The 19,261-nt window shown below is 41.9% G+C and overlaps 1 protein-coding gene and 1 long non-coding RNA gene across 2 annotated transcripts in view; one reads left to right on the top strand and one right to left on the bottom strand.

Moving 5' to 3' along the window:
• Positions 1 to 8,483, bottom strand: part of RNF11 (ring finger protein 11) — a 30,143-nt gene extending 21,660 nt beyond the window's left edge. The window contains exon 1 of the mRNA XM_062497663.1: positions 8,017 to 8,483. Within this exon, the coding sequence (XP_062353647.1) occupies positions 8,017 to 8,139 (123 nt within the window). The 5' untranslated portion in view covers positions 8,140 to 8,483. The remainder of the gene's footprint in view (positions 1 to 8,016) is intronic.
• Positions 8,484 to 8,787: 304 nt separating this feature from the next.
• Positions 8,788 to 18,717, top strand: LOC134046684 (uncharacterized). The gene is made up of 5 exons (XR_009933378.1): positions 8,788 to 9,073; positions 13,058 to 13,098; positions 13,737 to 13,779; positions 18,266 to 18,385; positions 18,582 to 18,717. It is a non-coding gene; the product is annotated as an uncharacterized LOC134046684 (long non-coding RNA).
• Positions 18,718 to 19,261: the final 544 nt, after the last annotated feature.

Below are 19,261 nucleotides of genomic sequence, written 5' to 3'. Positions count from 1 at the left end.
CAGACGAGAGGACACAGAGGCCACTCCAGTGTCCAAAAATACAACCAAGGGAAACAGGCTGCAGTATTGTAAGGATAATAGTCTGCACATTCATCACTGCATGCTGGGGCTGAGGGAGGAACTTGATTTCCTGAGTCATGGTTTTTCTCATCCTTCCAACAGTTTCAGTCCTCCTCTGGGCACCTGAGACCTACATCATCCCTCAACTAAACCAGTGGCTAAAAACAGAGGGAGGACAAGAAGGCTCAAAAATCAGCCCGGCCTATGACAAGAGGGTATGTGTGCATGCAAATGTGCACAGAGCATGCGTGAGCAGTGTGGTGGATCAGCAGAAATGCCCAGTGCAATAACCCAGCTGGTTGTGATTTGGCTGACTCAACTGCGGTTAAAGGATGGTTCTTTTATCTCCTCCTCCAGTTGCCGCACGCATCTGCTCTTTGTCCGTGTCACCGTGTGAGGATCCTGGCCCAGCAGCTTTTATGCCACCGGCATTCTGACTTTCTTCTTCACTGATGAGAAACAGAGTGGTTGGCAGATTCCTATGGAGGGGCTGGTAAATAGAATAATCACTCTCTGTAACTGTTTGGTCTCTTGGAAATTGTTTCATAAGTTCATAGGAAAGTCACGGTTGATTTGCTTTAGTCCATGCCACAGATCATTATCTCTTCAAAACATAAAAGTGGTTTATTTTCCACGGGTCAGAAACTGACTGCAGATGTAAAGCCAGCAACAGCTGATCACAGCACTGAACGCAAGGTACATATGGGAAACAGAAGAGCTTCCTAAATGCATGGTGGTCCTAGATTTTAGAGAGGGTGGTATTGCATGTTTGGGTTGGCTTGTCCAAAAGAATGCATGATCTTCCAGCATAGCAAAGATTCATTACCCTGATTAGGCAAGATTTCTTATTACCATTTCCACAGACTCTTCATTCCTACTAATCAAGCATCTGGAATGCAGGCTGCCAAATAAATGCTGAACTATCAGATTCCAAAACAGATTTTCAGAGACTTATCTACTGCTTTAAACAGATCTTCTGATAAAGCTCCCTCTCTACAGCATCAGGTTTGTCATAAATTTCTGCAGAGGTTCCTTTTGTAATACAGGAATATTCTTTTATTAAAATCAAACTACCATTGAACACTTTACAAACTTGAATTAAATTACTAAGCATGCCTGCACTAAAGATAAACTTTATTATCCCTTCACACATTTTACAGTGAAGAAACTGAAGTACAGGCCAGTTAAGTGGTTTCCTAACGTTACAAACAGAACAGAAGCCATTAAATAAGGATGATGATAGCTTATCCTAGGGCTGCTAGAGTGGGGTTTTTTGGTGGATTTTGTTTTGCTTAGTCTTGGGGCTGGGAGGTTTTTTGGTTGAAGTGCAGTTTTACCCAGCAAGAAGTTACACAACTCTAGCTCTGCTGGGACAGATCGCTGCTACGGCTGTCCCCCAAGAGGCAGGCAGAACAAGACAGCATCTTTTACAAAAACACATCCTACCTTCAGGGAGCAAGACACATCTTTGCTTCTGAGACCTCCATAATGTCAGGCCCCATTTTTCTTGTGGTCTAAATCGAGATCAAAGCTTGCTTTGCCTTTCAAAGTCAAGAGAATGGTGACTCCAGCTTTTTCCCCTGAAAAGGTTTTATTCTTACTCAACCATGCCATCCCTAAAAACCTGCTCATTTTGTCATTCTTCGGTCTCTGAGGAACGTTTTCATTAGCTCATAGAAAAGTCATGGCTGGTTTGCTTCAGTCTATTCCACAGACTATTACTTCTCCAAAATACAAATATGCTTCTCCTTGTGCATATGGGAAGGCAGAGACAAGGACTAGCACAAAGACTGGAAGACACAAATCTGCCACAAGCAAGAGGTGTTATTTTTAGTTTCTTCGCCTCACATTCTGCAACCAGTTTGACTACACCATTACCAGGGTCTGCAGAAGCACTCATGAAGCTGAGTTTCCTTCCTTTGTGGAAGTGATGAACAGGGACACGGGAAGACAGGGACAGACTCTGTAGAGCATCTTGATCCAACTTAAAGATATTTCTTGCAGAAATCCTTGTGAAGCAGAAAGCAATACTCTGTTAAATGATACTGTAAACATATTCTTTTCAGAATTCCCCTTGGAAAATCTTCTGGACAGAGTGGTTAGGAACAGATCCTTACCAACTGCCAACTCAACAACAGAGAATCTAGAAACCAGCTCTAATTTTTTAAGAAAGGTGGTAACACAGAAGTCAGACATAAGCATACTCTTCCCATTTCCTCCAGCCATGCCTAACACATTTTTTACTGACTGTAGTTTAAAATCTCTTTTAAGCAAATAAAGCATTACAATATTCAACCAGTATTAATTAAAATATTAATTTAAACTCTTTATGAATACGTATTTTCAAGACTGAAGTTACTGAACTCGGTTATACCTTCTGGTATCCTTTTCTTTCAGGGCTGTCTTCCTTTCTTTCTTTCTTCTCCCTCTGCCCCACCAACTTTTTTCACCAGCAAAATGAAAGGCAATGCTGAAACCAATATGCATTGAGACAGGAAATACAGGTGCAGGCTTTTTCTAACTGTTGTCTGCAAAGGAAGTTTAGACTCAGCACCCTCAAGAAACTTTTCACCTAGAACTGATTACCAGCAATACAATTCTCTAGATAACTTGCTAAATTCTTCGGCTGTGGAAGAATAAGAAATGTCATGGCATATTGTTCACTAACCAAATAATCTTGAATGCTACTATAATGGCATTCATAGTACATATATTTCATTACTGTATGGAAAATTAATTGTGTAGCCCTATACTGATATTAAAAAAAGGTTTATCAAATTGGACATACAAATATAAAACATGGAACACTTACAGCTTTTCTAAATGCAGGTCTAAATTGTATCGTAACAACTTATGAGGAGCGACTTTATCACTTAATGCTTGGTCTTTCTCTGATAAAATGTTACACCAGAAAACTACTAAAACACTTCTTCATTTCTGAGAATTACATAAGGTCACTCAAGCAACCCCATCCTTGAAGAGAAGAACCAAGCACCACTGGCTACTCTACCAATTCTTACCCATGCAGTAAACTCTCAACTTCAGCTCCTCCATCACTTTCCCTCCTCACTGCAGCTGATCTTCACCTCAGGCACTGCTGCCAGAAGGCCCCAACCAGCAACACAGCAACAAAAACAAAGGGTTTGAAGCCCTTTGAAGTTTCCAGCAGACTAAGGAATTGTGGACTAGAGCAGTATTTCAGTTCACATCCAAAAGTGCAACTGTAATTCATACACATCATCACCAAGATGTGGAGGACAAGCAAAAAAAAGGGCAAGACATGCATAGGCAACTTTTAAATAAATTGCTTTCTCTTTTATGAAAGTAACCCTACTAGTTGGTTTGCTTTTTTTCATGGATAGCTTTCTGTATGTAACATTTTCCCATTACATCTTTCCCTCTTTTATGCTGTTCGAACATAGATCAAGTGTTCCAGCTTTGCACAACCACTCCATGATAGATTATAACTTGCTACACTACCAGTCTTCCTTCTTGTACAAAACACTCAGTCACAGAGGATAAATCATTTCCTTTGCGGCCCAAGGGAGTTTTTGTTCAGCTGTTTCAATAAATGAGTGCAACTCCTAGATCAGAATTCATCTGGCTAGAAATTTTTAATTATACTAATTAAAAATGCCTTTGAAAAGACAGCATCAGAACACCGATGTGACACATTACTTAAGTCACGAGGAGAGTGTAATGAAGGCTTGGTTCCTCTTTTGAGCAAAACACATCCAACACTCCCATCCACAGGGCAAAGTTCACACAAAAATGCAGTGGACTCTTTCAAGAAGATTCTCTGACTGTTCAAACTGGGCACTTCTTCAGCATCTCCAGTGCTGCACCTACTGTGCTGTTCACTGGCCTATGGCACAGCCAGGACAGGCTGATGTGCCACCTCCCTGAAGTGGGAACAGCTGGAATAAAGCAGGACAAGCCAGAGTGATGAGGACAGGTGCACTGTGTACAGGTGACACTCCATTCAGAAGAGGCCCGAGGAAGCCATTGCAGCAACCTCAGTTTTAAGAGAAGCCATGAGACATCCTAAATTACACTTTCAAAACCTGCTGTCCCCAACAGCTTTTGGAGGATTATGGGAGCACAGCATTGGCTTAAGCTCATGTTTGTGATCTTTTGTCTCATTTAGTTCCTACAGCCAAATCAAATGAGTATCCAGGCCAAAAGGTTTTAAATTAATCCCTAAAAAAAAAAAAAAAAAAATTCACTAGATCCATGAAAACATTTTATCCATTTTATCTAGGCCTGTAAGACAGCACAAGGTGGCACCAAGTACCAGAGGGTGCTCTGGAGCTCTCCTGGTAACAGAGTAAAGTATTTTATTAGTCTACCTGCCACATCAACATATCAAATGAGCTTTTATGAGGTTACTGTCAACACTAAGATCTTGTGCTTATTTCTCATGCTTTCAGCTAAGTAATTAAGCAAGTATCATACATCTTTTTTAGAAGACTGCAGTGTATTTTGTCCATAGTAATACTTTTTAGAAACTTTGGGAGAAAATGTGTAAAGCATTTTGTACTTTACTGGGTAAAAAATCCAAAATTGAATAAAATGGTGAATTATTTCCTACAGCTATTAAGGAACTATTTAAGAACAGAAACATGAGACAAGGATTAAGAAAAGGGATACATCTGTTCTGCAAAATAAAGTCTTTGAGAAGAACTACTAGAAGTAAGAGACACTGAAAAAAACCCAGTGAACTTGTACAGAAAAACAGCAGAAGGCATATTGCCAACAGATGGTGAAGAAGTCATATGCCAAAAAGGAAAACAAACTTGAAAGCATACTCAATTTTGAGGACTTGAGAAAAAAAAAACAAAAAAAAAAAAACCAAAACAAAACAAACCTAAAGCTAACTCCTTCCTAATCACAGATTCCCTGGATAAAAATGGAGCTGCATGTTCTTAACACTTAGAAAAGCAGTTGTAATTTCTGGGTTCTAAAATGGAGGCATTCAAAATTAACGTCTATGAAAATGTTGGTCCACTCTTGAAATCACTTCCTTCCTCCCTGCCATGAAAACACTTTTTTTTTTGGTGCATTTTCATTTCTCATGTTAGTGGTTAAGCTCAGTGCACTAGAAAATACCTGATGCTTTAATGGGGCACTTTCTCATTAATTCAGATATCTATTTAAAAAGATGCCTCCTCTCTGAGGCCTTTCTGCAGCAGCTGATAACATGTCCTGCCACAGGAACCAAGAGACAGGTATTTGCAGAGCCTCTCAATGGAAGTTATTCCTCATTATTCCATGTGTCCACACTGTTAATCCAATTCTCAACCTCACTTTTGGAAGTAGGAATTTCACACAGCATTCACTGATCAAAAGAATTTAACGTACTATACTGCAATTTTTAGTGGGGGTACATTTTGCAGTTGGAAATCAATAGGTAAATAAAAACTATGGCATAACAAGAGTTCCGCATGAATGCCCATGGCACAATCCTGTCAGAACACAAAAAAGTACTTTAAATGTCAAAAATAATACAGAAGTCATCTTCACTGTGATACAACTGTGTAGCTTCCCCCAACAAACATCCTTCCCTTAGTTTGCATACCTTGCAAGAGCTTCTCAGGAAGTTGACATATTGTTGCTGCAAACCCGAAAGCAACAGACACACCAGATTTTACTCTCCTTTAAAATATGTCCACTTGCAGCTGAAATTTCAGCAGTTGGCTTTTAGAACTGGTCACCTTCCAGTTTGTCGAGGCTAGCTGCCACAAGTAAGTTTTTAATTTTATTTTATCCCCTTCACTGCTATCATTCCCCATGTCTACGCATTACACGCTAACTCTGGTTAAGACACTGAAAGAAGTAATTACCAGGGACAAGGGCACAACTTTCCCATTTGGAACATTGACTCTGAGCTGCCACTTCAAAGTTAATATGATTGACTTATTTCTAGCATAAAAGTAATACTGGAGCATCAGCAATTGCTCATACTTAGAGTTTTGTTTATCTTGTAATCATTAACTAATCTAAAATTATAAATCCCCTCAACCTCAAAGTGCAGAAAATGCTGCATAATATTGCAGCTAAAGCCTAATTTTTATTAAAGTCACAAACCATTGTGGTTCAAAACCTGTGGAAAAAGTAGCTTTGATTTGGACTATGAGACACTTAAGGCTACCCTAAGGTGAGGCTTTAGGAACTGCCAGGATCAGTGAAGGAGCTTTCAGGACAGACAGTGATGTTCCACACAGCCAAGTGCCTGTGGGCAATCACCTGATGCTGCACAGGCTCTTCAGCTGAGGAAAGGTTTGCTATGAATATACTTACACAATAATAGACACCTGTGGGTTCGTTTATTTTACTCTCTGTCGTGTTCTCAGTCAACCATCCACACTTACAGACAAGTTCTTCATGAAAAAAAAATAGTCATTATCTACACCAACATCCACATTAGAAGGCCTGAATAAGGCATATATATACCTGATTGGAGACTCTTACAAGAGCTAACAGGTTGTTTCCAAAGGGAAAAACAAGAAAAAAAAACCTCCACAAGTCTTGCTAGAATCACAGATATAAATGCAATAAATCGCAGAAACAGTCAAATTTTCTATGGTGATTTGACAAAAATGAAATGCATTCCTAAACCTCATGGACCGTTCAGGCTTAATTTAGAACAACACGACCTTTAAAAAACTTGATCTGCCACCAAACACTTTCTATTTACTGGACATAGCTCAGAAATCAGAAAAAACCAATTCCTCGCATCATGGAATTTATTGTGACATTCAGCTTTCGCACCCAAACAAAACAATCAGGCACACTCTGCCAAGAAACATCAGTGCAGCTTCAGGGCACCAGCAAGGGCTGCTACGTGTAAGGCTTCTCTTCAATACTTGCGGGGCTCCTACCAGGGTGGAATTCTTGAACTTGCTAAAGCATTTGTAGATTACACGCCTGTCCGGTTAAATACTTCCTGTAGTTTTGTTAATTATACATCAGGGTCTGCAATTAGGGAATGACTCCTAGAAAACATACAGCTCTCAAGTCACCCCCTCCCAGAATGCGTGTCTCGACTGCCGCTTCTACAGATTCCTCTGGAATGTATGCTATTTTCCCAGATAGGAAAATTCTTTCAAAACTTGAATAGAACGTGCAGTTCTACCGCTGGATGGTTTTCCTTTTAATTTCTCAGTGCTGTAGACCGCTTGTTTAGGTCAATACACATTTCTATAGGTGGGGGGTGGAGATCTCCGGGAGCAGACAAGGGCAACCCCAAGTTCAGGTTCCCTTTCTGTGCCCATCCCTTCCAGAGGCGGCCAAGCGCAGGCTTTCACACCAACGCCATCCCCCTCCACATCGGCCTTACCCTCCGCTGTCAGCAAAGCCATCAAACCAAATACCCGGCCTTTTTCCTTCTTTCCCCCTGATTCGTCATCAAGATGCAAATTAACAGATTCTCTCAGAGACAGAGAAAAATAAAAAAAAGAAAAGAAAGACCCTACTGAACAATGGGAAACACTTCCCCGCCGGCGCCCCACAGGACGAAGGGAAAGAGGATCCCCTGCGCTGGGGGAGTTACTTAGTGGGGATCAGATGCTACTAAAAATACGGGAGCGGTGCGAGCGGGCCCGGACAAAGCCCGGGCAGGGCCCGCGGTCCCCGTCCCGGAGCGTCCCCGCGCCAGACGGTGATGTCACCGCCGGCGGCAACAAAGGACGCGGCACCGGCCGGGCGGCCCCTGCCCTCCGTCCCCCGCCCCGCCGGCGGCACCGCGCCTCCCGCCCGCCCGGAGCGCCGGCACCGGCCGAGACAAAGCGGCTTCCCCCGCGCTACGTGCGGGCGGAAAGGGAGAGGTTCGGGCCGCCCAGCGCTGGAGCGGCGGGGAGGCGGCGGCTCCCGGGTCGATGCGGGCCGGCCCCCGGGCGAGCGGCCCCGCGACCCCCGCCAGCCCCGGCGGGGCCCCGCTGCCGCCCCCTCCCCTACCTGATATGGCGGCGGCGGCTCCTGATCCGGCTCTGCCCCGTCTCCGTAGCTAGCTCTGTCCGACTGGGACTCGTGGAGCAGCGAGATGTCATCCGAGGTGGGGGACTTAAGGCAGTTCCCCATCTTCCCGGGGGGAGCGCGGCCCCCCCCTCCGCCTCCTCCCGCTCCGGCGGCGGATCCGCGCCCTCAGCCTCCCCGCCGCAGCGCGCAGCCCGCAGCCGCCCCGCCGGGGAGGCTCATGCCAGCCCCGGCCCTAAGCGGCTTAGCAGCAGCAGCACTAGCAGCAGCAGCCCGGCTGCCTCCCGCTCCGCTCCGCAGCCGCCCCGACCCCCGAGCCGGGGGGGGCGGCAGGACGGGCCTCCCACCCCCCGTGGGGCAGCGGGCTCCGGTGGGTCCGCCCGCCCCGCGGCTGCCCGGCGCGGTTCTGCTTCCCGGTCACCAGCTCCCTGCGCACTGGGCTTTGTCGCACGGGCCGCCCTGGCTCCTCCTCTCACCCCTCCCAGCCGGGCCCGGGGAGCAGCCGCGGGGCCCCGCTGGCCTCCGCGCCCCCCGGCCCCGCCGCGGGGACAGCCCTGCCCGCCCCCGGCGGGATGAGGCGGGACAGGACGGGCTGGGGGACCCAGCCGCCTGCCGGGCTCCCCCGGCCCCAAAATGGTGGGAGCCGCTTCGCTCCGCCCCCGAGCGCGGTGTTTGTTTGTGTTCCGGGCATGGTGGAGCCAGCGGCCGCTCGGGCCCGGCCCGCCGGGGCGGGACGGGACGGGACGGGACGGGACGGGACCGCCCGGCCCACCGTGGCTGAGGGGACTTGTGCCAGGCCCAGCGACCTTCCCAAAGTCGGGTCCCCAGGCAGGGAAGGGGCTTCCCTGTGCTGGTCCCTGATGTGACCGGAGGGGCGCAGGGCAGTGGACCCCAGAGTAGAGCAAAGTCAGCAACAGGCGCTTGGCTTTTGCGTTTCTGAAGGTTTTTTTGTGCAATGAGCAGGTGCTCTAATAAGCCATATATTTAACTCCTTCTTTTCCTTCATAAACATATATTCATACTTGGATATGAAGTATAGGTAAGTACTGATAAATGCGAATTTGAGGATGGTGAATGCCCCTGTGTCACTGTGTTAGTGGGTCAGCACTGACCCACACAGAGGGGACTATACGATGGTCCTCTTAGGGTTCTTTAGCTCCTCAAAATGCATGCTTGGCCTTCAGATTCACACCATGGAAAATACGTTTAAATCCAATTTTTAACATGAAGTCTTTTTTCCAGTGAAGCAACTGTGGTGCAGATGAGAGCAGCTGCAAAGTCCAGTCTGTAAAGCAGTACAGCGTGGCTGCTGCATATCACCAAGTTCTCTGCTGATACAGCTTTGCACCAGAGGTCCCATTCTGGGTCAGACTATCTCCAGACCTGTTGTTCACAGTGACGTGTTTGGCTCCACAATCTTTGCTGGTGGACCTCAGTCTGTGATCAGACATTTTGCTGATTATCCTTATGAGTTCATTCTTGGAGATTTTGTTTTATTACTGTTTAGGGTGGTTTGTTTTGCTGCTTATCAATGGGTAAGTTAAACAACCCTGGTGTAAAGCCTGTGATTGCTGCCATTTATAGCAGCACGGTTTCAGGCTTTTCAAGGAAACTGAAACTAAAAATGGGGCAGGATTGTGAGTGTTGCTCAAGACAGAGAGGCTTTGCAATGGTGAATTGTAAATAATGACTGCTGTACATGGCTTGCTCATTTGGGTGTTTATCCTATGAGTCTGTTGCCTTGGTTTAATAGAATTAGGCAAGCAATTGTTGGAGGAGATCCAGTGAGCCACTGCCTCACCCAGTCATGATTTCAAGGTTAAGGCAATGTCAGAGCTGTCTGCTGTGAGAACCTGGTGATGAAACTCCAGTGTTGTCACTGGTATTTTCAGTTGTACAGTTGGCACCATTGGGAATGAGATTATGGGCAACTAGAAAGACTTATTTATTCAGCTGTGAGCTCATGTTTTGTTTTCTCTGTGAGGTTTGGGCCTGTGTCGTTGATGTAGTTCAGTGAAAGCCACAGGTCACACTGTGCCTTGGTGTGAGGCTGTGATCACACTTGTGATCCTCTACAGTGAGGAGATCCTGTGGAAACCTGTGGTGCCTCCCTGGTGGCTGACATGCCAAAATACCCTTTCATTGGAAACCAGAGTGCAAGCTGATCTCATCCTGATATGCAGTCATGGCACAGATGGCATTTCCTCTGCATCTCATGGTTTAGATGTTGCATTTATTTACCTTGAGGCAGATGTCCAGAAGGAATAGATGCTAAGCCCAGTTGAATCATTCCCCCTCGTAGGTACAGGATGCTCCCAATCTGGGCATGTTTTAAAAAATGCAGACATGTCAAATGCCAGAAGAGATCTGCTTTTCATGGTGGACTCACAGAAACCAAAGAGGAAGCAGAGCTTCATGTTTGGCCTTGCAACAAGACAGACTGCACCTGTGAGAGCTCTGAAGGGGGAAGAGCTACTACCAGCAGTGCCTGGATTCTTTGAAGTAGGGGTGGTTGAAGGTATTGCTTTTCCTGGCCATTCACTCCAGTTGTTTCAGATAGGTCATTAATAATGGCTTTGCACCACTGGCTCAAAAGTTGTACAAAGGTCCAGGAGATGGAAAATTGTTGTGTTCACAAATGTCTTTTAATATCCCTGCATATGCTGAGGTGTAGCCTGTGAACCTATTCCTTTTGCTACCACACTTTTTTGCAGGTTGGGGACAAGGAAGCAGAGGGATGGGTCCTCAGAGGATGTAATTTATGAGTGTGGTTTCTTTAGATTTATGGTATGTTTTAGCAGGACCATAGGGCAGTTTAACTGATTACCTCAATTCTCTCTGGTTTTTACTTCCTCTATTTAGCTTGGGGAGCAAGTAATAGATTTTCTGGAGCCTTAAAAGACTGTTATAGAGGAAGAAAAATTCATGTAGTGGTTTAGGGCTAGACTGTATTTTGCAAATACAAAAAATATTGTCAGGCTAATACTAGTACAGAACTGGCAGTGTAAGTCAATTAAACTTTTTCTCACCTGCAGACATGTAAACAGTTGGCTGTAATCTGTTGTCAGAATGGAAATGGGGATGTTCTGAAGTTTGCCAGTGTACAGAATTCATGCTCTGGCACACCTTGATACAACAGTGTCATACACGGGTCTGTCCTCACCACCTTCTGACAGCCAGCATCTTCTGAGTGAAATCAATCTTTCAATACAGAATGAAAATTCAAGATAAAAAGTGTTAAACTATGCAGACAAAGTTTATGGTTTATTTTACAGGCTTTTGATGTGTGGGGAAGCAAGTGACATATTGATGTGTTCTTAAGGCTCATACGAGGTAGCCAGAGATTATGAACTTTTTTACTGAAAAAAATGTTTCCTTTTGAGTTAAAAATCTAAACTCCACTGAGGACATAAAAAGTCCTTCTCGTTAAGAGTTCTTCTGCAAGATTGATGTCATAAATTGCCTAATTTTTGGATGAAAGACCCTTTGATAACACCATTTTACATGATCCATGCTCATGTTATTGTTGGACAACATTTTGGATATGTTTAATATGTCATGCTTAACAAAGGTTTTTGAAAGACCTTTTCTTTTCCTCAGCATGGAAAAGTTTTTTAACTTCCTTTTCTTCCATCAAGCTTATTTTCCCAGCACTTATCATCTCTCATTATGTCTTATCTTTTTTTCTGGATAAGATTGTTTTCCCAATTCCTACACAGAAGCTCAGTTGACTTCTGAGTGCAATCTTTCCATGCCATGGTACCCAGAGGTCCAGAGATAACTCTGTTTGCTTGGGTAACATTGGGGAATAGAACACAATGCCATTTTAAAACCTTTTTCTGGAAGGAAAAAAAAAAAAGACTTTGTATACCTCTGGAGAATGGAAGTAAATTACATTCTTCTATTATGTATGTGAATCTGATTACAGGAATGGCAGAATTAATTTATCTGGTTATAAAGAACATGGCATCTTCTAAAATGCACATGATTATTTTTAGTTTTGTTGATTTTAGCTGAACCATAGATGTTTCTCAGTGTATATTACAACTGCATATTGCTTTCTGAGACAGAGTGAATGCAGCACTAGAAAGCAATTATGGAACTAATATATTTCCCTGAAATGTACTTTGTGATGCAGGATTTTACTCATGTTTCTAAAAATTACTTAAACTTCTGCCTAAATAATCCTGGTATCCCAAATATGCCACTTATATCAATTTATCCCAAAGATAACATCTTGGTAAGGAGAAGTATTCCATTACTGGCAAGAATAACTTGCCTTCCATAATATCGATTTTCCCCAGGTGCAAAATGTTTTCTTTCAGCAAGGAGTGTTATTGCTGCCTATTCTGTGCACTGGGACACCTGCTCTGTGAGCCACAAAGAACAGAAAGAACATGTATTTTGGCACTAAATCACCCAAGCAACAAAGCAGACAGTCATCGTACAAAAGCAACCTCTTCAAACAAGCCCTCTGTCACCCAGCTTCCTCGTGACTTTTGTGTAGGAATCAATTTTCCTTTTTCTCCTTGTACCACATGTTGCCACAGTCTCAACTTCAAGGATGATGAGAGACCTTTAAATATGATCTAAGGGGAAAGATTGAAAGAATTGGGGTTGTTTAGTCTGAAGAAAAGGAAGGTGTTGGGGGAAAATGATAATGATCTTCCAAAAGGTAAAATGTTTCTCTGCAGAGAGAAGGAATATGTTTTTCTTTATGCTCAGTGGATCTAGGGCAAGAGGTGATGGATGTGGAGTACTTAAAGTAGACCTTAGGAAATTATTTCAAACTGCAGATGTAGTTTGGCACCGAAAATGATTATCTGGGAATCTCATTTGCTGAAGGCTTTGAAAGGCGGATTAGGTCACATGTATCAGGAATGGTTTTAGTTGCAGTAGATTATATGGAGATAAACCCAAAAGGTTCCTGGCTGGTTTATGGTGTTTTGTTTCTCTCAGGTGATTTACAGCAGATGCTTTGCTATTGTGTTATTTTGATTCTAACTCTTCCTTGTATCCTCAGAAAATGCCAGGATGAAAAGATATCAGCAGGTAAAAAATTGGGTGAGTAGCATGGGTGGGGATGTTCCCAATAACTAAGAAATCACAGTTCCTGCAGGAAAGCTGGTGTGTTTGAGCAGAGTGGCACATGCTGACATGTCCTCCTGACAGGCTTTGGGACACAAGTATTAGGTTGACTTTCAACAAGTGATGGTTAGTCAACACGCAGAAATCTATGTTTAAAATTTTAATTTTAAATTTTAATTGAAGCTTCACTTTTTGCTGTGTTCAAGTATTTCCTAAATTTGCAAGGAGTGAGCTCCATCCACAGTTCACCAGTAAGCCAGTTTGTTAGACTTCTTGTTCCTCCAGTTCTCTGCAACAGTAAGGTAGTATCCGAAAAACTTGTAATTCTTTGAAACAGAGTCGAGGAATTGTGTGTTCTAGTTAAATATACATTCTGCTGCAAAATTTTGAACTTTTTGTTCACCTTCTCCATAGTCTTCCTGTTTTTCTGAATTTCACCATGCTTCCTGTAGCCTAAAATCTCTATTTTCTTCCTGTAGGTAAGTGTAGGTCTTCTGCAATAACAGAGTGATAGAGTGACACTTGAATGGATTCATGAGAACCTAGGGAGGGTGACCTGTCAGACAGCTCTGCCCAAGTCCAAGATCATCTATGTCTTTGTTGTTCCTTGACAGAAAACTGTTGAAACTCTTTCTGGATACTGAATGATGGCTACAGGTACTGTGTTCTAATCCATTGCTGCTTTTTCTATAGTTTCCTAAGTTTTCTATAATTGCTGTAAGTGAAACACTTTAATATGTGCTCTGTTAGTATTGTTAAAGCAATTTTAGATATCTGAAAACTGTTACAATGCTTTGTTTCAGTTTTCCCTTATTGATCATGATGTGTAAATCTCTGAGATGTTTCACTGTCCTGGAGCCTCCTTCTTTGGTCCACTTTTCCAGTAAGCGTGGCACCCCAAGCTGCACAGAATGATCCAGTTAAAATCTCAGCATTTAATAAAGGGAAAATTAGTGTGTGCAAAAATGCCATTGATCAAATTTAGTGTTCTTCCTTTTTCCTAGCACATTGTTTCCTGCAGTTTGTAGCTCCTGTCACTCCCTATCCTTCTCCATGTAATTCCTGCCTGCTCAGATTTTCTTATTTTATGCTTCTCCAGATGATTATTCTGAAGGGTACTATTTTGCACTTCCTGTTGAAACTCTGGTCTGTGACAGCTTAACTGGCTGAATTGCAGCAGGCAAGTTACTGGAGACTGAACAGAAGGAATGTGAGAAGGAACCATTGAAGATTTTGTACTAGAAGTATGAGGTGGTTGTGAATGACTGCCCTTGGGAAATTCACTTTATCCTCTGGCCAGAAATGTTTCTTCTTAACATTTAGTTTTACTTTTTGATAGTCTGTGTTTGTACAGCTTCTTCTTGGAGGGACAGGCTGGAAATTTTTATCAGTATTTGCTTTTGCATGCTCAAACACTGCTGAGTTTCTTGAAAAATAATTCTACAAAACAACTATAGCATGCAGAAAACAGAAATTACCATAAATTAAGCCTCTAACAGTATGAAAAGGAATAAAGGAAGGTAGCTGTACAATTCTTCAGTCTGTTCTGATTTTAGTTATGTGGAGATTCCTATAAGACATGAAAATCCTGCTTGTTTACTTACATGACAAAAGAGGAGAGAGGCCTTTTTTCTTAGCAGAACATACTGTGTAAACAAACACCACAGTGAAACAAGACAGCTAAAGGTACTTTAAGTCTATTCTTTTTTTTTTAATGTTTCAAAATTGTTGTGTCTAAGAATAAATTATTTTACTTTTCATTTACTGTGAAGTGTATGCCTACCATTAGTTTTTGTAACAGCAAACTGTTCCCTCTTTCAGTTAAGTTTACAAAAATTGCACACTCTGTGGAGCTATTTTAACTTTCATTTGGAGGTGTTATCATCTTAGCAGTGGACTTACACACTGCTTCAAAAATTCTGAAGGCTGCATATTGACTTAGAAAATGTCTCAAAAACCACAGGCACTTCATTTGGTGTTTTGGTTTCTGTGCTGTTCCACAAACACTCATGTAGATATAGGGGACTGCACAGAATCTCTGCAAGACACAGGGTGATTGCAATGGTGATTTTTGCCTCTGGCTTACAAGCTGTACACCAGCACCGTGCAAGGGTTAAGGACAAGATAAAATCACTTGCTGTTGTTTTGATTTCCTGAGGAGAGATCAAAATTTCTTTTGAAATTTTGTTGTTTTTACATGAGAAATGGGGAATGCAGTGAGGACCATTCCTGTGCCAAAATTTCACAGTATGTTCCTGTCAGCTGTAATGCCATTCATAGGTTTTACATCAGAATCTTAAATTTGTATATAAAGATCTCTGTTGTAGAAGCCCCATCTTGTGGACAACCAATCAATGACTACTTCAGCACAACTGAAATTTAAAATACAAAATCTAAAGATATTTTGGTAGTTTTTTCTACAAACTGAAGAGTCTTCATATTTCTGCACAATATGGAAACTTCATTCATGTGTAGAAATCAGCATGTGCTTTTCAAAGACTATTTCCACAGGAAGAAACTGTGAATTACAGAGAGGTATTAACACTGGAGTGGAAACAAGGATGGTGCCCTCAGAACCCTGTTTTAAGTCCAAATCAGCAAAAACACAAGCCTGAATCCTGCCTTGAATTCCCAAAATAGTGTCCTTGTAGCACTTGGATAGTGGCAAAATCATATAAGAGAAGAGGGACATCCTTTGAAAAAAAATTGTTAAGAGAGAAAGAATAGCAAAGTATGCATGAAAACTGAATCTGGAAACTTTGGAAATATCCTTAAGGAGATTGTTTCAGGCAAAGTAATGGAAGAGGTCAAGCAACTCCTGACTCAAAGAGTTAACACAATTAGTAGGAGGTGTGTTAGGAAGGTAAAAAGAGTGTGAAAAAAAGTCTGTGATAAAAGCTGTTTTCAGGTTTCAATATGGCATTGGCAGGATATATTAGATACATTCTATTAAATAGATTCATACCTACGTATAATTATAATGTCTTTTTGTTGCTGTGAAGAAATTGGGTTACTCTGTGATAGTTTTCTGTTTCTTCTATATGAAGAAAGTAGGAACCTTCATGATAGTTTTCCATGTAGTTCAATTTAGTTTAAACTTAGTTTAATTAAGGCTGTAATGAAGGAGCCAGAAAATGTGGCGACATCTAGGGAAAGGTTGGCAGAAGTGCCTCCAACTGAAACTGTAACCACTTCTTTTTCTGTGAAGGTGGTGTATCCAGGGAAAGTTTTGTTGGAGTGGCTTGTTTGGAAGGGATGCCAAAAGTAAAAAAGATTGTGTCATGTGAAGGGGGAGCCATTGCAGCCCCTTTGATGGGAGGAGGACAGGGATTGCTATTCCTACAATTGGATGTCTGACTGAGCAAGGGGATTAACAGAAGCAAAAGTTCAGGATCTGGACATTGCAAAGCCAGGAAATAATTTCTTAGTCCTTACCAATAGTAGTTTGGATTAAGTCTTCACTTTTAAGACATACCAGCTGCAATGCATTTTACTATTTAAAATTATCTTTAAAAGTGAGTGTACATCTGCCACGTCACAGTTTATGTTTAAAATAACTTTCTTTCATCTTGAATTGAAATAATTAGATTTTCATCATTCTGTAGTCTGGGAATTTCATAAATAGTTAATTTGTAACACATATAGATCTGAAAACTCACCTTTCTTAATAAGCTAACAGATACAACTATAAATGCACGTTATCAGTATATTACTATAAATTCACAGAAATATCTGACTCTTTTTGCTTCTCATATGCTTTTGGAATAGAATTCTACATTTTTGATGAAGGGCATCTCTGATTAATTGTCTGAGCCAGTGCAAAACCTTTAAGTAAAATGTGTATTCTAAATTTTTACCTCAGTCTTCTTCTTAAAGAAGAGAATATTAAAACTTTACCAATATACAGGACTACAGTTTTTACCTGAAAGCAAATTCTGCTGGAACCAGCATGTGCAATCAAAATCAAAATCTTTCTTAGTGTGAAGTGAAACCATGAAAGGATCTTTGTGGCTGCTTTCTGTGGAAGTTGTTTCTTCCTCAGGAGACAGGGAACAGCAGATGCTGGTTCACTGTCCAAGGGAAGAGCAGATGAAGTGGGAACAGCTACTTAGAATTCCCTGCACTTAAATAATAAAGCATGAACAGTTTAGCAAGAAGAGTATAGGCAGATAATAGTATGGTGTGAAATCTAGAGGAGCTGTAGCCTAGGAAGAAGAAAAAAAAAAAAAATATGTAAAGCTTGTCATAAAAGGGTGTTGGAGAGCAAGGATTTATTCCAGTGGTGTCGAGGGAGGGAGTAAATGCTCAATCCCTGCTCCACCAGGTGAGTTCATTGTAGTACAGAGGAAGGACAGGTCTTGGTATAAAGGACAGACTATTCTGAGCAGAAGGCTCTAGAAGAAGTAATTATTGGTAAAAGCAAAGTCTCTGAAGGAGTAGAAGAAAAGGGTATCATTCAGTGATAGTTCTTGGATTGGATTGGATTATAAATTACAGGTGGTTGTTTGTGCCCATATGAGAGGGAACTGATTACATCAAGACCAGCAATTTGTTGTACCTTTCCTGCTTAGGTACAATAAAATGTTCAGTTGCAGAAGGTTCATTGCTAAAAGTTGCAGAGTAGTATTTATCTCTCATACTATGAGATTTTTTTTCAAGAAAACACAGCAGAACTGGAAACTCAAAGTTTAAGTGTAAACCTGCAGTAATCCACTGTCAGAAGAATTGTGTAGGTGTATAAAATTGATTTCAAAGGGAATGAAGAGGTGTGACTTGTGAATTGCTACTTTTTAAAGATAAAAAAATTAGTTCACATGTAGGTCATGTTAAAAAAAGTAAGTAACTTTTCATCCTTATCTCTTTGTTATGCACAGTTTTATAGATGTCTTCTTTGGTTGCCTGTAGCCTTTCTGCTATTTTAAATATTCTCAAAGTTTTATTGAGATAAAAATGTTAAAAGATGTAATAATACTGATATATCAAGTGATTTAGCATTTAAAAAAAGACAGCTTTTCAGTGGCTATTTGAAAATAAGGCTTGCTGTGTTATGTCAATACAAAACTAAATCTGTGCAACTTGTGTTTGTAATGTATAAAAGTGCTTTTTTAAAGCTGTCTCTGTCTGGTGTGCCTTCCTCTTCCAGCCCAGTCCCTTTGTCCAGAGCTGTGGTGGTGCCAGATTGCTGTGACCCAAGTGCAACAGTCACCACCATAGGATCCACTTCCCCAGGGATGGGTCCTGGTCCATGTGCCATACGAGCCAGGTGAGGAGAAGGACAGGTGCCTGCCATCCCCAAGGACAACCCAAATCTCTCCTGAGCCTCCTCCAAAAAGGTTCAGTAATTTACAGTTCCTTATGGCCAGACACTTCTTCTATTGTTGTGAACATTTTAAAATGTTATCAGACAATAATTGCTATCACAACTTTAATTCTGTGTTTCTGTTTCAAATTTTCCTCAGTTCAATCAGAACCAAAAGTTAATGCCCGTTGGCTGATTTCCAGTGCATGCCTCCACAGAACAACTGCTGCCTTTAACTGATGGAGATCAAGGCTTGAACTGACAAAAGACATCTGTATTTTGGAAAACAAATTAATGTTTATGTTTTAATTTATAAGTTCCTGGCTCTTTTATGGTTCCTGTTTTTCAAGTAATGTCTCTTTGGATCTCCAGCTGATGGAGAGTCAAAATGGAAAAGGCCCATGAGAGAATTATCACAATAGAACATCTGGTCTGCATTGGAAAAAGCTGAGAAAGATATTCAACATCTCTGAGACCAAAGCAGCCATGAGGCAATTTGAAAGTCAGTCCATGAAAAATTGTGCAGGTTGTGGCCACCTGGGCCAATCTAGTGTTGTTTTGGGAAGAGCTACTCTGCTCATGAGCATCTGAATTTTAATCTCCCTTAAGCATGGATATGTGAGAGCTGGGAGTGGTATGAAAGGTGTTTGCTTTCCATAATGTTAATCTGAGTTCCAACATTGTCCTAATTATATTGTGGGTTTTTGCCAGTCTCACAGATTTCTTTTGAGCATGTAGGCTGGATTCAAAAGGCTTTCCCAGGGCTTTTGGCATAGCTTTACAGGAAAGTGGATGGAAAGGACTTAGTATATTTTTGGAAGAATATTTTGCATCCTGCTT

The sequence above is a fragment of the Cinclus cinclus genome, chromosome 8 (assembly GCF_963662255.1).
Source record: "Cinclus cinclus chromosome 8, bCinCin1.1, whole genome shotgun sequence".
Classification (NCBI taxonomy): domain Eukaryota; kingdom Metazoa; phylum Chordata; class Aves; order Passeriformes; family Cinclidae; genus Cinclus; species Cinclus cinclus.
This window is presented reverse-complemented; position numbering and strand designations above follow the sequence as displayed.